Source organism: Rosa chinensis, chromosome 5, assembly GCF_002994745.2.
Source record: "Rosa chinensis cultivar Old Blush chromosome 5, RchiOBHm-V2, whole genome shotgun sequence".
Classification (NCBI taxonomy): Eukaryota; Viridiplantae; Streptophyta; class Magnoliopsida; order Rosales; family Rosaceae; genus Rosa; species Rosa chinensis.
Genome location: NC_037092.1, coordinates 82,072,249 through 82,094,740, shown reverse-complemented (window position 1 = coordinate 82,094,740; position 22,492 = coordinate 82,072,249). Strand labels below are relative to the sequence as shown.

General features: G+C 40.3%; 2 protein-coding genes across 2 annotated transcripts; both read right to left on the bottom strand.

The window, feature by feature from the left end:
• Positions 1 to 3,348: 3,348 nt before the first annotated feature.
• LOC112164254 lies at positions 3,349 to 4,068 on the bottom strand. The gene has a single exon (XM_024300477.1). The coding sequence runs from the start codon at positions 4,066 to 4,068 to the stop codon at positions 3,349 to 3,351; it is 720 nt and encodes a 239-aa protein (XP_024156245.1).
• Positions 4,069 to 8,601: 4,533 nt separating this feature from the next.
• On the bottom strand, positions 8,602 to 9,204 carry LOC112164253. The gene has a single exon (XM_024300476.1). It carries the CDS (start codon positions 9,202 to 9,204, stop codon positions 8,602 to 8,604), a length of 603 nt encoding a protein of 200 aa, XP_024156244.1.
• Between the last annotated feature and the right edge of the window lie 13,288 nt (positions 9,205 to 22,492).

Below are 22,492 nucleotides of genomic sequence, written 5' to 3'. Positions count from 1 at the left end.
CAAATTGGCTAACGAAAGCCAACAAATAACTTGAGTTTAGCCGATAATAAAACTTGAGTTGGCCATTAAATGAGAGAGCCAACACGTGAAAAAATGCTAAGGATTGGCCAACTCAAGTGAAGACATTACAAGAAAGCCAAGTTGTAGCTCATGTTGGCCAACACATGGAAATTTTCAAATTGGCTAATAAAGCTATTTCGGGTAAGCCAACACATGAAAAAGTTCAAATTGGCCAATAAGTGAGAAAATCCAAGTTGGCCAACAAAAGAGAGTAAGCCATCAAGGGAGACTATTTTCAAGTTGGCCAACTTGAGGGAGAGTAAGACAACAAATGAAAAAGCTCAAGTTAGCCAATAAGTGAGAAAATCCAAGTTGGCCAACAAAAGAGAGTAAGCCATCAAGGGAGACTATTTTCAAGTTGGCCAATAAGTGAGAAAATCCAAGTTGGCCAACAAAAGAGAGTAAGCCATCAAGGAAGACTATTTTCAAGTTGGCCAACTTGAGGGAGAGTAAGACAACAAATGAAAAAGCTCAAGTTAGCCAATAAGTGAGAAAATCCAAGTTGGCCAACAAAAGAGAGTAAGCCATCAAGGGAGTCAATTTTCAAGTTGGCTAAACTGAGGGAGAGTAAGCCAACAAATGAAAAAAAAATATCACAAGAAAGTCAATTTGTTGCTCTTGTTGGCCAACACATGAAATACCTTAATTTGGCCATTAAATGAGTGGCTAGTTGGAGCCAACACATGAAAATCTCAAGGAAGCCAACAAAGCTATTTAGGATAAACCAACTCATGAAAAGTTTCAAGTTGGCCAAAAATTTCCAAGTTGGCCAAAGTAAGGAGGAGTAAGCCAACAAGGGAGTTCAAAATTTTAAGTTGGCCAAATGCAAATGTGGAATTTCAAGTCAGCCAACTTAAAAGAAAGGGAGCCAACTCAAAATGAAAGTTGGCAGCCAACACAAAAATAAAAGTTGGCAGCCAACACAAAAATGAAAGTTGGTAGCCAACTCAAAGTGAAAGTTGGCAGCCAACTCAAAAGAAAGTGGGAGCCAACTCAAAGTGAAAGTTGGGAGCCAACACAAAGTGAAAGTTGGGAGCCAACACAAAGTGAAAGTTGGGAGCCAACTCAAAGTGAAAGTTGGGAGCCAACTCAAAGTGAAAGTTGGGAGCCAACTCAAAGATGAAAGTTGGCAGCCAACTCAAAGTGAAAGTTGGCAGCCAACTCAAAGTGAAAGTTGGTCAGCCAACTACCAGTTTTCCTCTTTGATCCTTTTTTTTTTTAACGACAATATCTTGGCTCATATGCATGTAATATGCCTTTGCCCCCCCAAGTTTCCTGGTTTTCGGCGAATAGCACCGAATAACGAGAAACTTGATGCACACCGAGAAACATGATGTGTTAACCAATGATGCTCTATATCTTGTAGGATTGGGTTGGCCAAGCAATGGCTGCGAAAGGGACTGGAGAAGACAATTATGAAGGCACAAAAAAAAAAAGTATTACCAGACGCTCATTTGCATTCGTGGAAGCTCTAAGTCAAGTCACTGAAAAGAATGCTTCGGCCTTCATGAATAGAGTAACACAATGAGTCCCGAATGAAGGTGGGGTACGTTAACTTGGGCCAAGTTTCCATAGTGAGATACCGACCTTATTTTCCTGCTTTCAGACAACCGGGTTTAGCATTGGCCACAGACACCACTCTTGGGCAACAATTGGCTCCCCTTGGTTTACTTTCGCATTTGGCAGAAGAGTGTTTTGAGGTTTTGTTCAAGTGTCCAGAATTTTCTGCAGAACAGTATGCAGTGTTTCCAAAGCCAAGGACAACTAAAAAAAATAGAGGCCGAATTGAAAAATTCCAAGCCTAGGTGTATGCAACTTGAGAGTGACCTTCAGGACACTAGTTGTACCTTGGGAGCTCTTAAAACTCCCTTTAGCCGTGTAATGATGATTTATGTATGTGGCTCTTTTGTCGGCCATTGGCCGATTTTTGTAAACAATTGAGATTTATGGGCCGATGAAAAACTAATTAATTATTTGCTTGCCGGTAGATTATCATAAACATTGTTGTGTCATGTATAGATAATATCTTGTAGTAGTAAGTACAAGTGGAGCATAATGGCCACGCAAACCAACTGGAAAAATCTAATAAAAATAATAATCTTTTCGGCTTAATTGCATCGGCCAGAATCAAGATGGCCTAAATATATATACATTATAAACTAGTGGCCATCTTTTGGTTACACCATTATTCAGTAGCTCGCGCTTCCCACATTGTGGGATAATATTTCTTTAGGTATTGGCCATTAATGGGCATTGCGTGTCGTTCGCCATCTTTATCTCGCAAATGATATGCTCCTTTGCCAAGAACTTTGTCAATAATAAACGGACCCTCCCAATTTGGTGACCATTTTCCAAATCTAGGATCCTTCGTGCCGATGGGTAACGCTGCTTTCCATACCAGCTCGCCTTCCCCAAAACTCTTGTATCTGGTCTTTTTATTGTAAGCACGAGCGACAGCCTTCTTTTGAGCTTGAAGCCGACCATATGCATCCAACCGCGCCTGGTCAAGATCCTATAGTTCTTGCAACATTGCCTGACTATATTCGTCGGCTGTGAGATTGTTTTGCATTGCGACTCTTAATGATCTGACTGTCATTTCCATCGGTAAAATTGCATCATGTCCATAAGTCAGAGCAAAGGGAGTTGTCCCTGTAGCCGAGCGTTTAGAGGTCCGATAAGCCCATAAAGTTTCTGATAGAAGATTGTGCCAATCACGCGGATTTTCCTAAATCATCTTTTCCACAATTTGGATGAGGACCTTGTTTGTGGCCTCAGCCTGTCCATTAGCCTGAGCATAATAGGGTGTCGATTGCTGCATTGTAATCTTATACTCGGCCATCCGTTTGATGACGGCTTCAGCTATGAATACCGATCCTCGGTCAGTTGTTATAGTTTCTGGAATACCGAAGCGGTGAATGATGTTTTGCTCAATGAATTTGATCACCTTGGCACTACTTATGGAGGTGAATGGAACGGCTTCAACCCATTTTGTAAAGTAGTCTGTGGCTACCAGTATCCATATGTGCTGTTTGGAAGATGGGGGAGAGATTTGGCCAAGTATATCCATTGCCCAGCCCCGAAAAGGCCATGGCTTCACTATTGGATTCATGGGGAAAGCAGGAACTCTCTGAATGGACCCGTGAAGTTGGCATGGAGCACAGCCTTGAGCATACTCAATAAAGTCTTTAAGAATAGTTGGCCAGTAGTAGCCATGTCTCCTAATTAACCATCTCATTTTTATCCCAGCCTGGTGTGCTCCGCAAATACCCTCATGGACTTCAGCCATTACTAGCTGGGCATCTTCGGAGCTGAGGAATGAAGAAGAAGGTCATCATCAGGACTTTTCCTTAGCAGTTCACCATTTTTAATTGTGAACTTGCTAGACAACATTCTAATTTTTCGGCTCCCACCGCCATCAGTTTTCATCAAAAGGTGTTGGATTATGTAAAATCTCCAATCACCAAGTAGCACGTCAAGCTCAAAGACATCAGCCGGCATACCCCTCTTGGCCAAAGATGGCAACGATTTTCTCTCAATGGTGATGATTTTGTTAGTCTGGCCTGCTGGAATGCTGACGCCGGAAGCAATTTGAGCCATTTCATTCGCTTCACGATTGAGTTCTCGCGGAAGATGGTGAAATTCCACATCATGAAAACAACTAAGCAGTTGTTGTGCGGCGGCATAATAAGTGGCCAACGAGAGATTTGAACATCTAAAAACCTGGAGCATTTGATTGATGACTAGTAGTGAGTCCCCAAACACTTTAACTCGTGTTGCTCCAAGCTCTTCCAATACTTCCAAGCCAATGATTAAGGCTTCATATTCAGCCTGGTTGTTTGTGCAGTTAAAGTCCAGTTTGAAGGCATATTGATGCTTTTGGCCGGTTGGAGATTCAATCACTATTCTTGCCCCGGCGGAGTCACTGGTGCTTGAGCCATCAAAATATAGTAGCCAAGGCTCGTGATACATCTGGCCGACTTGTGCAGTATCTATTTCAACGTTCTCCATATCTTCAATTTCAACAGAAGGGTGGTAAGCAAGAAATTGAGCCAATGCCTAGCCTTTGACTGACTTCTGAGCCACGTATTTGAAAGTAAATTCAGAAAGCGCCATCGTCCATTTTCCAATTCGGCCTTTGATGATCGGCCGAGTCAACATATATTTAATTAAATCTGTTTGTGAAATTATATGAACAACTGATGGTAACATATAATGTCGTAGTTTAATCGCCGAAAAGTAGAGCACAAGGCATAGTTTTTCAATCGGCGAATATCTTATCTCAACAGGTGTGAGGATTCTGCTCAAATAATGGATGGCTTGCTCTTTTCCTTGATCATTGTCTTGAGCCAACATGCTCCCAATTGATTCAGCTGTGGCCGCTATATAGAGCTTCAGGGGCTTTCCTTTCTGTGGAGGTACTAACACTGGGGGTTGTGTTAAATACTTCTTGAGTTCGTCGAAAACTTTTTGGTGTTCAGGCTCCCACTTGTATTTATCTCCAATTTTCAATTTAAGTAGAGAAGAGAAAGGCCGAAATTTATCGGCCAAGTTAGAGATGAATTGTCTAAGAAAATTAACCTGACCAAGGAATCATTGTAGCTATGAGTTGTTAGAAGGAGCGGGTGCGTCGATAATAGCTTTAGCCTTATTTTTGTCGACTTCAATTCCTCGTTGGTAAATGAGAAAACCTAGAAGTAGATGATGATGAGGCCTTCAAAGCTGGCCGACGGTACTTTTGAAGTAGATGATGATGAGGCCTTCAAAGCTGGTGGCATTGTCATATCATATGCATCCTCATCCTGACTGTCATAAACTGGCTCCCTCCTCTGGTCACGAAACATATACCTCATTCGGGCCCTAGGATCAGACAAGTTCATATTTGACCAATTCCTCCTGTGACATCTTAGGAAGTTCATGTACACCATGTTGACTGGAAAAGGGTTGGTATCGACAAGCTGAGCTGGTTTGCTTGTCTCTAGAAACTTCAGCTTTCCTTTTTCGATGAGATCCTGCAAATCATCACGGTAAACCACACAATTGTTAGTAGAATACTTCCATGAATTGTGAAATTTACAATAAGACTTATTTCTAGTTTCATCGGCCTTAGGTATAACATGGCCGTTTGGCAATTTAATTACTTTCTCAGCAAGAAGTTGATAAAACATTATGTCATCCTTTGTGATATCAAAAGTGTAAGTGCGGGTAGGTGTCAATCTTAAAGGTGTGCCATCTTTGGTATGGTAGGTTATCGGCTGAGGTTTATCCTTGATTGGGTTTGTTGGCTTTGCAAGGTGACAGGACCAGCCCCAGATTTCACCCTGAAATCCGAAGTGACCCTGCGGGGCCCACTTTAGAAGAAATTCTACCAAAAATTTGGCGGAACTTCCCCTAAAATGGGCTACCCAAACCTGTACAAAACATTTACACTTAATCAATTCATCCTTATGCTCCTGGAGCCACCCTGCTCCCCAAATCAACATCAGTCTCCAATTCCCAAAACACACATCTCAACTCGAATAGCATAAATCCCATAGGTAATCAGAGCAATTCTAACAGAAAGGTATAAGAGGAAAACCTAATTCAAAGGCAGATGCGGAAGCCATGCTGTTGACTATGCCTCAACCCGTGTACGCCCCACCTCAACCAATTCGCCTGCAAACTGGGCATTTGAAACCGAAGGGCCCAGGGGAAAGTACATAAAATACGTTAGCGTGAGTGGACAAAAATAAACAATTTTTAAACTAAATGGATTTTATATTTTCCCACATTTATTTCCTTAAAAACTCTCGATGCATGCAACGATTTAGAAAACAAATCACGAGAAGCTCCGCTCAAGAAAAACCGACTAGCCCCGCTAGCTAGTCACAAACAACTGAGAGGAAAGATCGAAACTCCGATACTCAACAGGATAAGACCAGCCCCGCTGGTTACACGGAAATCAGACTAGGCCCCGCTAGTCGAGAAATGATAGGATATGGGGAAGAGATATCACCATACGGGAAATGGAGCCTCCCAGGTTCTACCTACCCTCAACTGCCACTCACACGTAGATTGTGCGAGGAGGAGAACTAATAACCTCAACTTCCACTCACACATAGATTGTGCGAGGAGGAGACCAAATAACCTCGACTGCCACCCACGTGAGGAGGAGAATAAATCACCTCTACTGCCACTCACCAACACAAAGTAGGTGAGGAGGAGAATAAGCTACCTCAACTGCCACTCACCAACACAAAGTCAGTGAGGAGGAGACCTAATAACATAACCCCCGTATGGTGAGGAAAAATCATCGAAAACCAGTAAATCCATGTAGCTTCCCCACATTTCTCACGAGATAGAAACCATGTATTCAACGACGTGATCCCGCACGCCAAGATTACTCTCAATCTCAAAATGGATAAGTGAGAAATAGGAATAAATCGACGGCGGCCAGATATTCTCAAATCCGTAACCAAAACTGGAAATTAGTTTAGGTAAATCCCATTTCCAAAAATCTCTCAAAATCTCCAAGAAGCCAACCAAATCCAAAATCCTTAATTAGGCATTCCCGATGCCAAAATTGAAAGTCAATAAACAATTGAGAATATCCAACTCCATTGAAACTCATCTTAAAAATCTTCCAGGAGCTTAACTCGGTGATTAGGGATATGCTTAATTCCAGAAATTTACCTCGGAAATAAGGAATTCATCAAATAATATTATAAATCAAAACCAACCTTTGAAACTCATTATTGAAAGCAAATCCATGATATAATTCGAAATCAATTTCCGAAAATTAATTCATTTCCTCAAAAAGTAATATGAATAATCACTAGCGCATTATTTAAGAAAATAAATGCATGCATCGCTATTTAAAACAAAAGTCCACTCACAGTACTATTCCGACGATCACGCATTCGTGTTCCGTCATCGAGCAATAGCTCGGTACGTCGTCCTGTACACAATTATATTCCGTGAATAATTCTTCAATAATTTAATACAATTCCTAAAATCAATTCCTCATAATTTCACCTCCCAATTCTCCTCGGATTTAGCCCAAATTATACCACTAATACCAATTCGTTAATTTAAAGGTTCCAAGGCAGAACCGTGAGATATCCGACGGTCGGATTCTCGTAATTCGGTAATCGAAACCCTAAACTTCAGAAATTCATAATTAATTCCAAGTTTCTCCAAAAATCACCAAACTTCACATACAAGCTCTACACAATTTATAGGATTTAATGGGCTAAAAACCGGAATTAAAACACTGTCCTACACGCCTCCACGCGCCACCAACAGTGGCAGCGTGTGGGCCCCACACGCCACCGGCAACCACCTCCGATGGCCACCAAAATTTGGCAGTACCATCTACTCAACAAACCCAACCTCTTTCTCAACTACAACAAGTTCCAATTTTACCTGGAAGAGCTCCAATTTGGACGGTGAAAAAATTCCAGAAATTCCAAGAACCCTAGAAATTGAAATTGTTAATTCGACCTCTACATTGCAAATTGAAATGAAAGACCTTAGGGGAAATGATCTATGTTAAAAACCGAACCTTCGACGCCAATTTGGTGGCCGGAGACTGCCGGAATTGGAAAATATCGGCGTTGACTCAAAACTGCTACAGTGACCGTCCTCTTCTTCTCGTTGCTGCACCTTCCACAGTTCATATCAAGCTACGAAACGAACCCAGAAATGAATAGAAGGAAGAGAGCTTTCCAACGACATCTTATACGTCAAAATCCGTCGCCGGATGGAGGAGTTATGGCCGGAAGAAGGTAAAGAGGTCGGAGAGGAAGAGAGAATCGGGGAGAGGGCTCGGTAAGTTTCCGAAAATGGAAACTTACTACAGTAACTCGGCTATTTATAGAAAATTATCATGAACAGTAACTTTAGTATTTTGGCCATAACTTTCGCATATGAACTCCGATTTTTACGTACCACATATGCACGCTCTCGGTTTAACGTCCTCTACAACTTTCATGAAGAACATTTTCTCAAATTTTGACCCGAACAAAAAGTCATATTTTAGGGCCACTAAAAGTATCGAAAACGACGGTAAAAGTGAAAGTAGTTGTCGTTTACCGTCCAAATGACTAGTAAACGGGTAAGTGAAGATACGGGATGTTACACAAGGGCTTTACAAACCACTGGTTTGTTTATAAACAATTCGGCAGCATTGATATCGGCCGAATCTTCTTCCTCGACCTTCAAACCTTCGAAATTGGCCTCCATAGCATGAACAGTAGGATTCTTATAATAAGTTCCCTTTGAGGCTGATCTAGCTTGAGTTTCTTCTCTGATGATTGCCTCATATCTAGCCACGCTAGTGGTTAATTCAAAGATGTCCCTAATATCAACTCCTTCATATTTCTTGCGCAACTCGTAATTTAGACCTTGTTGAGCTATCCGGACAAACTCTAACTCCCCCAAATTAACTCTGCACTTGTTTCTTGCGGCCTTAAATCTATCCAAGAAATCTTGGGCTGATTCATGTGCTTCCTGATACATCTTTGCCAAATCGGCAATTGTGACTTCTGGTTCAGCTCTATAGAATTACTCATGGAAAGCTCTTTCCATGTCGGCCCAGTTTTGAATAGAATTAGGTGCCAAGTTAACGTACCACGCATGTGCAGGGCCGGTCAGTGAGTTCTCAAACCACTTCAACTTCAAGTCGTCATCTCTAGAATGCTCAGCACATCGTGCTGTGAACCGGGAAATATGTGCTATAGTTGATTGGTAATCATCTCCACTGAATAAAAGAAAGTCGGGAAATTTGAATCCCCTCGGATAGTCTCTGTTTTCAACCCTTTCCGGATATGGTTTGGTGTATCTTGGCCTGGCCGTTCTTCTAGGAGCCGGCCCTACAGTTTCTTCACAGATTCTCCTTATTTCTTCGACTGTCAACCCGTTCCTAGGTGGATTTTGTCCTCCTAAACCGTTGTTGTTATTTATCGCCTGTTGCACATAATTATTGGCCATTCCAAATTGGGGTTGAGCTTGAAACGACTGTCCACCAATAGGAAACTGAGCCTGTGGTTGTGGAACATAAGCATGAGCTTGCTGCCATGGAGGTTGAAGTGCTTGGTTGAGTTGGCCTTGTTGATTTTGTATCAACAAGGTTTGCAAAGTGTTCTGACCATTCACCATAGCCGCCATTGTTTGGTTCAGGTGCTCAAGAGACGTTTGCAATCCTCTGATTGATCTGTTAGTATTCTCTCCCAAAATAGTAGCTAACTGATCTACCAACGTTCTATTGTTGATTTCTCCTCCGGCAGTGAGTTCATTCGTCTGCAATTTAAAAACCTCATTCAATGCTTTGTACATATACTCGGCTGACACTCCGGCCGGTCCTAAATAATTAGATTCCACAGTATCTCTAACTCTACCATCTCGTGCTGCATAGATGATAGCACCAGAGTAGTTGCACTATTCGAGGAACTCTGAAAAGCATTAAGTGGTGAGCCTTTAGACAAACTTTCAGTAGATTGCCTGGCCAAGGCTGCGTCAGCGGCAGCTCGTCTCATGTCTTCTTGCCTTGCAGCGGCGTCTGCTGCCGCTGCTTGTGTAGCCTCCTGTCTTGCGCTAGTTCGGCTGCTGCAGTCTTTGCTGCTTCTTGAGCTCTACGTTCATTGGCTGATTGCTATGCCGACGAAGCGTCTGAAGTCCCATTCCCACTTGACTCAAGTGACATTCTGATTGGAGTAAGATCGAGTTTCGGTCGTGATGGACAAAAAGTTGAATTATGTCCTGACTCTCCACACCGAAGACACTTCTTTCCCCTGTTTAGACTGTATGGGTTGTCTTGTTTTTGTTGACTAACCTCCTTCCCTTGCATTCAACCTTACTAAGAAAATAGTAATCTTGTGTCCTACTTGGCATGCCAAAAGATGTTGCCTCTGAAAATCACCTCGGCCTATACAGCCGAGGGATCAAGGAACAAATGTCCTTCTTGATGAATAGGTGCGGAGCGTGCTAGCACACGGCCAGAAGGCCAAGTGTGCAACTGTAGGTGTAGTCGATGTAGATCTGACTTATCAAGCAATTGTTAGCCGAGGAAGGAACTTATTCTCGGCTGCGGTTCGATGCCTCTAGATTAAGGACTGAAGGTCGGGTGAGTTAGGTACGGTCGTGAGAGTATGGGTAAATATAATATTAACAGCTATTATGCGACTACGAACAGTAAATAACACGATCAAACAAGTAAAGCATAAAGACAATAAGGAGCAAATAAAAGATAATAACAACGAAAATAAAAACTGGAATGGCTGCAAATTATTAACTATTGTTTGAAAGAAAAAAAAGAGAACAATTCAAAATCGATACTAGGCTACAAGAAAGGTAAAGTAACTGAGATTGTAACTAGCAGAGCAAATAAGCTAAGGAAACAGACGGAAATTCTACCTAAGCAAAAGGTAAGACGAAATAAGAAAAGCTTGATGGCTTGAGTTTCTGGAGTTGTGTGTTTTTTTGTCTTCTGTCGATGCTTCTATTTATATCGGCTGCTTTGTGACTTGAACTGATCTCTTGACTCTTTGAAGTTGAGTGGAATTCGGCCTCCTCTTGGCTCAGTAACTCTATCTTGATTCGGCTTCAATACTTATCGTCGGCTGACTTGACGCTGGACTCTATATGGATCGGCTCTGATGGTCGTCATCAACGGCTATAATTAATCTCGAAGTAGGCTATCTTGGATTGAACTCTCCTCATCGGCTGACATGAACTTCAAGTCGATTGAAATACTACTTGATCAAATTTCATCTTTATCGCTTTTTGGCCTCTCTGACAATCGGCCATTATCTTTCTAAGTTGAGTTCGGGTTGGAAACCAATTAGAGCATTGGCCAATGGGTTTTTAGACAATAAACCAATGACTACGTGCCGGCCGATAACCAAAGGCCTAGCTTCGTCTGACTCATCTTGGACCAACTGACGTGTCCACTCATTCACCGGCCACCATTTCTAGCTACCGGCCCAAATTACTTGTGGAGAGGCTCATTGTAATTAGAAATCACTCAATAACTATATGCACATTAGCTATGTCCAAGTGGCCATGCAAATGTGGGTTCAAACAGAAACTTATGCAGAAAAAGGTTCGTTAGCATGCCATTTGAGTTGTAAAGTCTACTCTGCTTATTTCCATGGATCTCCTACGCAGAGGTGTCTAATTGTGGGTTGGCTTGCAAACTTATTACAGAGTTTTGTTAAACTTATTCCATGGATTTCCATGTAGGAACTTCTTGTTGCTTGGTCTAGTTATTTTATGATTATGGAAGCTTCAAAAAGTTGTGTTAATTTTGAATATTTCCAATTGCAGTTAAAAATTTGTAGGCTATGCCCTCTTTTTTGTTTTTTTTTGTTTTGTTTACTCTCTGCTGCCTCCCTTCTTTCTGTTTTCATGTTATATTTATAGAAAAGTAGGTGGCTGAATATGAAAGTGTGTAGGTCAGTAAGAAATTCAGCTACTTAGTACCTGAAGCAAGTTCATTATCTCCATGCCTAGATTCCTTCTTTTTCTCCATCAACACTTGGTTTAGCCTCTCCTGAGATTATAAAACCATGACTCTTATTCATATCATGTAATCAGTCATGTATGAAATACTTTTTGAAACATAAATACCCCCAGACCAAAAAAAATAAAATAAACATAAATACCCAAATGTTGTATGTATTCCTTTTTTTTTTCCTTCTTCTCATGCATTTGTTGAGTCTTTAACTTGCTTTGGACAGCATCAACGATTTGTCCAGTTTCACATAGTAGCACCAAAATTCAGTAAAGAAACCCACATGTCCAACCTGATTCCCTATGACCATCCACTGAAACTCATCTCCTTCTTTCTGCAACTGCTCAATTTCGGACTTAAAACTGCTGTAGCTTTACCTTCCTAAATCCTAATGATAGAGAACTTCCTCTCAGCTTTAGCTTCTAATCTTGATGTGGATCTGACAATAGCCTTGTAACATAAAAACTGCAAAACAAAGTAAAAAGGAAAAAACCATAAATATCTTCCTGAAATCAACTTGAGGTGGGCAAACATAACCTTTGTGACAATGTGCTCCTTGAATACATAACAAACAGTAACTTAACCCAACATGAAACATGAAACCTACAAATTGCAGCAGATAATTTCTTCACTAAATAAACAAAAAAAGCAAGTATTTTTCATTCATCTGGAAATTTACATAGATTTAATGTTATGTGGCTGAGCATATATATATAGGGTATGCACATGTTAAGACCAGATACAAAGCTGCTTTATAAGTTGAAGCTTTTGTTGGTTCTCTTGCAAGGGAAACAAGAGTTAAGTTATGTTTCTGAATTGATCAGCAGACTATGAGTTTACAATGTATAAATTGTGTGGTCTGAACATTGCTCTACATCTGTGGAGAAGACAAAGGCTGTTCTCTGTGAGATAAAGAAATGGGCTGTCTACTATTGCTTTAAGTAAGTCCAGATTATACTTTTGATTTGCAAGGCATGCATACCTTTGTGTTGCTTATGATATCTATTCTACTGCTAGTTGTGTGATTATGTTGGTGGCAAGACTCATTACTATGCATTAGAGTCATTAAGCTTTATTGGTTATGTAGCTAATGTTCCATTCCTAGGTGTTTATATGCATAACTAACTTGAAAATTTTCTGTTTCTTATGTTAAATATAAAACAGACATTTTGGTTGGTCATGATCTTTATTGTATTTTACATTTTGGGATTTTTGAGTGCAGATGAAACCTCAATGGGAAAAAAAAAAAAATTCACATTGCCTCCATGCTCAGATGCAATACAAGTTCCTCAACCAACACCAGCACCTTAACCCACAGCAGTTCCTTAGCCATCTTGAGTTTTAGCCATCTTGAGTTTCTCATCTAGGAGACTTACCCCATCAAAGGCTAGCACCTCGACAGCTCACAAGTCAGAGTTCAGGTATAAATATTTCGAATTTCATATGTGTAGTTTTGTAAGTGGCTCCCTCTGTCTTAAATGTTATGCAAAGATAGAAATATTTTAAATCTCATATGGATAGCTTTGCTCGTATCTCTTTCTGAGTCCTGGTCACAAGTGGAAATGACATTGCAAAAAGGTTGTTCACTTCCTCTGTTCTTAGATACCATATACTAGATCATATAGGTGATCTAGTATTGTTATCCTGCTTTTCCCTAGTTATGGTCTTTGATTGTGCTGCTTTCATTTATGCTGAATAGGATTTATTGTTCAACCTAATATCATCCATAAAGTACTACTTTTTGATAGGTTTTTGGTGGTGGTATAACTTTTGTTGTGGGTTGATCAATGTTAGATTATTACTAAACTTATGATATAAATTTTCTGGATTTGTTTGTCGGCTATGTAGTCATCTCTTTTCATTTTGCTGTAGCAAAAAATGAAGAAGAGGATGAAAGATTTCAGGGCAAAGCTCGTTGAAGAGGCATATCATTGGATACTCATCTTCAGTCATACAAGTGACTTTGAGTGACAAGCTTCCAATAATAGTCGAGCAAAATTAAAATCTTTTTAGTGGATGATCTTTAACAAATTACAGGGGTGTATTTTACTAGCAAAAACAATGGCATGCTTTGCACCAGGATTGATAATGTTGAAGGCATAGATAACTTCCCAGGTGTCTTGGTATGGAGGATTTAAATTGATGCCTTGATTTTCATGGACCTCTACTTAGAGAGTATCTTTTGTATATGTAATTAAGGAACTAAACATCTTCCAAGATCTTTTGTGCTTGTAGTTGAGGAACTATATGTAATAATTATTCTTTATTTAATATAAGTCCAAAAGTGTTATTGATAATTCTTTAGTTATGCCATTTATCTGTTGTCCAGCAAGTAAAATAACAGCATATAAAAAAAATAGAATTGTGAAATGAACAACATATTCTTAACTATGAGGATACAAGAGCCTCACAAATATTAATACGAGAGGAATATGTGTTCCTCACAATTCTTAACTTGTGAGGAATATGAGTTCCTCGTAATTCTTAATTTGTGAGGAATATGCATTCCTCGCAATTGTTCATTTGTGAGAAAACCAAAAGTCCTCGCATATAGTAATCCGTGAGGGGGTTTAGGCGAGGACAGTTTGCGACGACTTGATTTCCTCGCTCATCACTTTAAGCGAGGAATTTAGACTTTTTGTGAGGAATTCTATTCATCACATTTTTCGTTTTCTCTTGTAGTGAGACGGTGACAGTTTGAATTCCGAGTCTCTTTGCGGTCCTCATGATCCTGCAAGCAATTTCGCCTCTATTGGCTATCAGAATCTTCTCGATTCTCTCTGGCAAGTCGGAGAATGATCAGAGTGATGGTAATCGGAAGTGGAATGGCTTGCCCGTGAGCTTCTGGCAGAGGATGGTAGCCACTGACCCCATGGTTTGGAGTGAATTGATAGGAGTATAATTATACGATAATAATGTTGATAATTCCCATATTTACTTTGTTAGTTTATCTTATTTTCTGGTTAATTTAGTTGTTTTTATGCTTATTAGGTTTTTCAAAGTAAGAAAAGAAATAAGAGCAAAAGGAAGGAGATATGTGCAAATAATGAAGAATTGTGGACTCTTGATGAATCAAGGAAGCTTAAGGCAACATGAAGAAAAAGATATTCAGCAATTAATTCTCTTGGCTGCTCCTATTGGGTAGAAGGATGTCAATGAATCCTAAATCAATCAGAACATTAATCAAGAAGTTAGAGTCCCAAAAGGAAAGAGGGAAAGAGTTACAAACTGAATAAAATCTCTCATTGGACGTTCAAGAAAGGGGGATCTCACATACGAAGAAGCGGAGACGCACCAGAGCTCAAGAAGAAGCAAGACTGCAAAACCACACCAGAAACGATCGATCATTGGAATTTCCGAGATCGATCGCTGATCCGTATTTTCCAATTTTCTGATTTTTCTTGTCTTCTCTCTCTATGAACTCCTTTGTGTTTTTGATTCCCATTATGTGTAACTAAATTTTCAGTAAGTTAGGGGGCAGTTGAAGCCCTAGACATGATCCATAACATGCTTTGACATTCAATTTGTTTTCCAATTAATAAAGTTGAGGTTTTGTTTACCGATTTCTCATTAATGAATTCTATGTTTGTATGCTTTGGAGGCCTACTTAGTATGCATGCTAGGGTTCTAATACTTTGATTGTTTGATGCCTAGATCAATAGTTGGATTCCTCAAATTGTCTAGAGAAGTAATTGGTAGTTTTCACTAGCAAGTAAACAAAACGCTAGGTTTAGCAAGGCTCTAAGTCAATTGCAATGCCTAGTGATTGCTCAAACTCTTTTCAAACTTAATGATCTCTGCATGTTAAATCTAATAAACGTACCTTTAGGTAGCATTGCTTGGGAATAGTCTAGGTGTAGAGCACTTCTTGCCTAGCGTACAAAGTAAGAAAGAGTAATAGGTTGTGTTCAAGCGTACCGAGCCAATCTGAGCGTCTTCAACTAAGTTAATTGGTAGTAAATTGGACAAAGTGTGTTGTGTGTGATTGCTGGGGGTGGATACTTCTTTCCTAGCTAGTTTCATTATCTTGATATCAACCAACTTCAAATCTGCTTCAATTTCATTTTGCTTTCTGTTCTCTGTTTTTCTGTATTTTATTTCCTTAGCAAATCAACTCCGAAATTCACCAAATTTTGTGTGCCGGACTCCTTTTCTGTCTAGTACATCTTTGTAAATTTTCATATTTTTCTGGGTTGTTTTGGTTAGATTCGTAGTTTGTCTTTCGACTGCTGTTCAGTAGGAACTGCAGTCACGTTTTGTGACTTTTGTTGAAGCTTTTAGTTTAACTTAATCCTCTATGGGAGACCCTTATTTCCCTATATTACAATTGACATATTTGTAGGAGAATAAGGAAAATCAATAGCTTTAAATTTAGCTATCAATTTTTGGCGCCGTGTCACCGGGGATTACTTTTATTCTAATTGCTTCTAATAGTTTGTTTAATTTGATTTTTGTTTAGTTTCTTAGTGTTTCTTTGTTTGTGTTTTCAGGTGTATGCTTACTCATAGAACTGCTCAAGGAAATCTTATTCCCTTGGATTCAGAGATAGAACGTACTTGCAAGTCGAATAGGAAGCAAACAAAGGAAATTAGTTTGCCAATTGACGACACAACGGCGGGTTCTACTTCTTCACAAGGGGAGGAGGACGAGAAAACACCACCAAACTCACCTACACATTCAATTCACGAGGATGAAGAGGAACCTCCAAGACTCGACATGGTTGAACCAAAGCCATTGAAGGATGCTTTTGTTCCTACAGCTTCAAAATCCCCCTCATGCATAGGTTACACACCACCGAGCAATCAGGCCTTTTCCATTCCTATGCAGCTCCTTAACTCATTGCCTAAGTACTCGGGCACACCATCTGAGGATCCTAATGTTCACATTAGAGAATTCTTGGATATTTGCAAGCTGCAAACCATTCAGAACATCCAACCGGAAGGAATTAGGTTACTTTCATTTCCTTTTTATTTAAAAGATCGATGATGCAAAACGTTGGTTGCACTCATTACCTGCAGGTATCATCACAACTTGGGATGAAATGGTTAAGAAGTTTTTGAAACAATATTTCCCGGCTCAATTGACCAAACGACTAAGGAGGGAAATTTACAACTTCACTCAAAAGGATGGAGATACACTATATGAGGCTAGGGAGGAGTTTCAGGAGTTGCAGAGGAAGTGTCCCCATCACAACTTCAGTCTGAATGACCTTGTCCAATTTTTCTATGATGGATTGGACATAACTAATAGGGGCAGCGTTGATTCTGCGTGTGGGGGCACTTTCATGAATAAAACCGGTCAAGAAGCATATAATCTGATTGATGATTTGGCCGACAACAATAGACAATTCTACACAAGGGATAAACGTACAAGAGGACGTGGAGTGTATGAAGTCGATTCAAGGAACCAAATGGTTGCTGTGGAAAGAAAGATTGACATGTTAATGAATGCCTTAGGCAATGGCATTAAGGCAACACCTCATGTATGCTCTATTTATTCCTATTCTGAACATACTACTGATAGATGTCCTATGTCTGCTATGTCTGAGGAACAAGTGAATTACATGGGGCAACAAAGGCCCAAATATGACCCTTACTCGAACACGTACAATCCGGGATGGAAGGATCACCCAAACTTCCGTTGGGGCGGTAATGACAACATGGTTCGACCTACTCAAGGCGTCTGACAGGACCCGCCCCGGATTTCACCCCGAAATCCGAAGTGGCCCTGCGGGGCCCACCTTAATTAGAAGAAATTCTACCAAAAATTTGGCGGAACTTCCCCTAAAAGTAGGCTACCCAAAACCTGTAGGAAAACATTTACACTTCTAAATCATCCATCCTTATTCTCCTGGAGCCACCTTGCTCTCCCAAATCACAACATTTCCCAATTCACAAAACACAAAACACAATTTGAATAACATTAATCCCACAGGTAATCAGAGCAATTCTAATAGAAAGGATAAACAAGGAAAACTTAATTCAAAGGAAAACGCGGAAGCCATGCTGTTGACTATGCCTCAACTCCATGTACGCCCGACCTCAACTAATTTCGCCTGCAAACTGGGCATTTGAAACCGAAGGGCCCAGGGGAAAGTAATTTAAAACACGTCAGCGTGAGTGGACAAAAATATACAACTAAATAAATAGTTTAAAAGAAAAGAAATTGTATTACTTTCCCACGGATTTAAATTCATAAAACTTCGATGCATGCATCGTTTATAAAACTTTATTTCTTAAAAACAGGAGACTGGAAACTGGAAACTGTAAAACAAACCCGCTGAGTATCGTATCATCTGACTAGACCCCGCTAGCCCAGAAATAATATAAAAGTAGGGGAAGAAGATAGCCACACGAATGAGCCTTCCAGGCTTGGGTGATAGCCTCCCAGGCTAAAGTACTCCCATATACTCCCGTTATATACCCACACGCCACTAAGTGTAGCGATTAGGATACTGGGCTTCAGCATTACTGTCATAAAGACAGTAACCAGCGCCACAAAGGCGGACAGGCTTCGGTGATCCCATCACCTCGCCACAAAGGCGGAAGATCAATGCTAGCAATGATAATAGTCACCCAAAGTATGGCAAAAGAAAATCCGAAAACCACATAAATCCATAAAGCTTCCCCAACTCTCGCAAATGAATTCCAACGACGTGTCCCACACGCCAAGATAATCTCAAGTTCAAAAATAAATAGGAGAGAAATAATAATAAATTATAATCTCCATAAATCGAAACAAAACCAATTCCAAGATCATCATCAAGGCATTCCCAATGCCCAAAACCGAAAGTCGATAAATAAATATGAAGACTAACTCCATCGAAATCCCATTTCGAAAATCCTTTAAAAAAAATCTCAAATCGACGAATAGAATATAATTAAAAAGTATAATTCCGGAAATCACCTCGGAAATAAATAATTCGTCAAATAATATTATAAATCATAACCAACTTCGGAAACAAATCATTATCAAAAGCAACTAAATGAGATCAAGCGAAATCAATCTCTGAAATTAAATCATATGCTCGAAATGTAATATGATAATTAACTAGAACATTACTTTAAGAAAATAAATGCATGCATCATTATTTAAAAACAAAAGTCCACTCACAGTACTATTTCGACGATCATGTATACGAGTTCCTTCATCGAGCAAGAGTTCAGTATGCCGCCCTGTACGCAATTATTTTTCGTGAATAACTATTCAACAATTAAATATGATTCCCAAAATCAAATCCTCATAAATCATCTCTCCACTTCTTCTCGGATTCAACCCAAATTTTACCTCTAATGCCAATTCGTTATCTTAAAGGTTCCAAGTCAGAACCGAGAGATATCCAACGGTCGGATTCTCGTAAATCGATAATCGAAATCCTAAATTTCTAGAAATTCATAATCGATTAAAAACTGCTCCAATTCTAACTAAATTCACATATTCAACCTCTACAAAATTATAGGATTTAACTAGCTAAAATGTATATATATATATATATATAAAATTTAAATTACTGTTTAAACGCCACCACTGTTCACGCGCGCACTGTTCATGCTGCGGCCAACTCCTCCTCCGGCCACCAAATTTCAACCACAGAATCATCTCAATATTCTAAGCATTTTTCATAACTGTGACCAAGTGAGAAAATACCTTGAAGTGCTCCAATTTTGCCGATGAACACAAACCCGGAAATCTCCAAACCCACCAATTTGGAAATCCTTCAAATTCACCTTCCAAACGTGGAAATTTCATCTAGAAGTCTTGAGGGAAGATGATCAGTGACTCGAGGTGCTCCTAATAGAACCAATTTCACCGCCGAAGATAGCCGGGAACTGGAGAATTTCACCGGAGAAGCAAAATGCTACAGTAACAATGCTTGCATAAATTCGGGGTTTTCCGGCCAAATCACCGATACCCACTGATACCATCGTATGGAGGAGGAAGAGACGGTCCAAGGACAACTGGAATCACATCAATCGGACGCCGGACGGTGAAGAAATCAGAAAAAGAAGAAGGGAGGGCGACGCGGGGGAAGAGGGAGAGGAGAGAGAGAGGGTCAGGGTAAGTTCTGAAATGGGAACTTACCTCGGTAAGTTTCCTTTATATAGAGAGTTATCATGAACAGTAAATTCATCTTTTCACTTATAACTTTCACATACGAACTCTGATTTTTACGTACCATATATGCACGTGCTCGGTTTAACGTCCTCTACGACTTTCATGAAGAACATTTTCTCAAATTTTGACCCGAATAAAAAGTCAACTTTTAGGGCTACTAAAAATACCGAAACAAAGTAAAAAGTGAAAGTAATTGTCGTTTACCGTCCAAATGACTAGTAAACTGGTATCTTGAGGTACGGGACGTAACAGCGTCTAAAATGGACCACCTGGATTTCAACAAGGGGCCGGGCAGCAAGTCTATCAACAAACTCCTCCTCAACAATCCTCAAGCCAGTCCTTGGAAGAACTAGTGAAGGAGATGACTCTGAACACCGCATCTTTCCAAAAGGACACCGCAACTTTCATCCAAAGGACTGAGATTCAGTTTCAAAAGCAAGATGCCTTGGCTCAGCAACATGGACAAGCTATCAAGAACTTGGAAAGGCAAGTTGGGAAACTTGCAACAGAGATGCAAACTAGACTCCCTGGAACCCTGCCTAGCACAACCGTTCAAAATCCTAAGGATGGGAGCATGGCTGAGCTCAATGCAATCACTTTAAGGAGTGGTAGACAATTGGAAGAAGGTTCTGGGCACCAAAAGGCACCAAAGAAGGGTCAAGAAGAGAAGGAGGAGCAAAGAAACATGAAGGAGGAAGAGAAAATCATCCCTGGTGAAAAACCAATCGATCTCGACCATCTAAACGATCGATCGTTTACGACCTTAGAAGCCAAATGATCGATCTCGCCCATCCCAACGATCGATCTCACGGGGGCTGATCAGAATGTTCATGTTTTTTCCCCTCCAAAGGTAAAAGATCCTACTCCTTCTAAGTTGGTTACTTCATGTATTCCTTTTCCTCGCAGGTTCATGAGCTCTAAGAAAGATCAAGAAGAGAAGGATGTCTTGGAAACTTTCTGTAAAGTCCAAGTGAACATCCCTCTTCTGGATGCCATCAAGCAAGTACCTCAGTATGCCAAATTCCTTAAGGAGCTATGCACCAAAAAGAAAAAGTTCAATGGGAATGAGATAGTGGCCCTTAGTGAAGAAGTCTCAGCTGTTCTTCAAAGAAAGCTTCCACCTAAACTTAAGGATCCCAGACGCTTCACGATTCCATGCACCATAGGTGCACAGAGGTTTGATCATGCTTTACTGGATTTAGGAGCTTCGATTAATTTAATGCCATATTCTGTGTTTTCAACTCTTAAACTAGGTGAGCTAAAGGAGACAAAGGTGATCATTGAGCTAGCTGATCGCTCAATCGTCTATCCTAGGGGAGTAATTGAAGATGTACTAGTACGTGTGGATGGATTAATTTTTCCTGCAGACTTCTTTGTTCTTGAGATGGAGGAAGCGCCTATGCCTACATCATTACCATTAATTTTGGGGCACCCATTCATGGCCACAGCTCATACCAACATTGATGTGTTCAGAGGCACTTTGAGTATGGAGGTTTTTGGGGAGATAGTGACGTTCAAGGTGTTTGAACCCTTGAAGCCTCAAATTAATGAGCAAGATCTTTTAGGTGATGGTGGCCAAATAAGAGAAGATGTTCGATTCCTTAGAACTTGGACATCACCTAAAGTCAAGGCAAGGGATCTCGGCGATTCGGAATTATTAGCGATGGCAAGCAATGGTCATTCTCCACCAATTGTCGAGGAAGAGGTGGCTACAACCATGCATAAGAGTCTAAATGAAACCATGGCTGCTCAACAAGCAATTCCATGTCATGAAGGTAAGTCTATATTCTGTAATGAATATGTTCCTTTAGCTAATATAGAGAGTGTGAGTGTTGATGAGAGGTGGCTTCGTGGGGATTTTAAGCCAAGCAAGGGCTATCTTCCCACCAAATCTCCTTCCTCAAGTGGTTTCACTGAGCCTCCATTGAAGAGAACTTCAAGTGGTGATCCCCCATATCCACCTGATCCAAATAAAAAGTCATTCATGAAGAAAACAGCGAAATTTCTTGCGAAGTCTTCGAAAGGAGGCTTCTTTACCTTTGCATAATTGTTGGTGGTACTGTCGGGCTGAGGACGTTAAAACAAGCGCTTGTTGGGAGGCAACCCAAACATTTTGGTTTTTAATCTTATTCGTGTCAGTTCATTTTAATGTGTTCTGTGAGTGCGCAGGTGTATCCATTAAGAAAGGCGAGGAAGTTACACTTCCCTGCTCGAAAACAGAGTGCTGGCTGTGCAGTCAGTCAAGTTTGGCTGGCTTCCGTTTTTATCTCAGAAAGAACCAGGAGACGTACCATATATGAATCGAAAGTTCTATGAGTCTAGTTTTTGTATGTTTTTACAGAACTGGATTCGGAGTTCTGATGCGTTCCCAGTTCCACTTTGAGTACTGAAAGGTCAGACCAGCAAAACAGGAACCTGCGCAGTTGGGTCATATCAAGCGCAAAACAGGGAATACTTCCGGGGGTCCAATGAGGACAAACCTTACATGCACTTAAAGCTTGAGATGTCTACTTCAAAAGTGATCTATAGAATCATCTCCATTGGAGCACTGTAACCCTTCAGAATTGAGGTTTGAATGAGTAAAGGTCCTTTTTCAGCTTTTCTGTGCAAAATTATGTTTTTCTTCTAACTTTGCAGGGCTGCCATTTTCAATCTATTTGGAGTTAGAAGATGTGCCACATATGCAAGGACAGCTTGTAATACCAATTTTCAGCTCTCAGTAGTAGCTCATCCATTAGGCTGTCCCTGCAGAAGTTATAAGGGCTGGAAGTTGGCCTCTTGACACAAAATTGCAACATTTTGGAGTCCATATAGCACGGAGCTTACATT

Excerpts from the sequence above, each read along its gene's own strand:
- LOC112164254 (XM_024300477.1), bottom strand. The coding sequence starts at position 4,068 with ATGGAGAACGTTGAAATAGATACTGCACAAGTCGGCCAGATGTATCAC.
- LOC112164253 (XM_024300476.1), bottom strand. The coding sequence starts at position 9,204 with ATGGCGGCTATGGTGAATGGTCAGAACACTTTGCAAACCTTGTTGATA.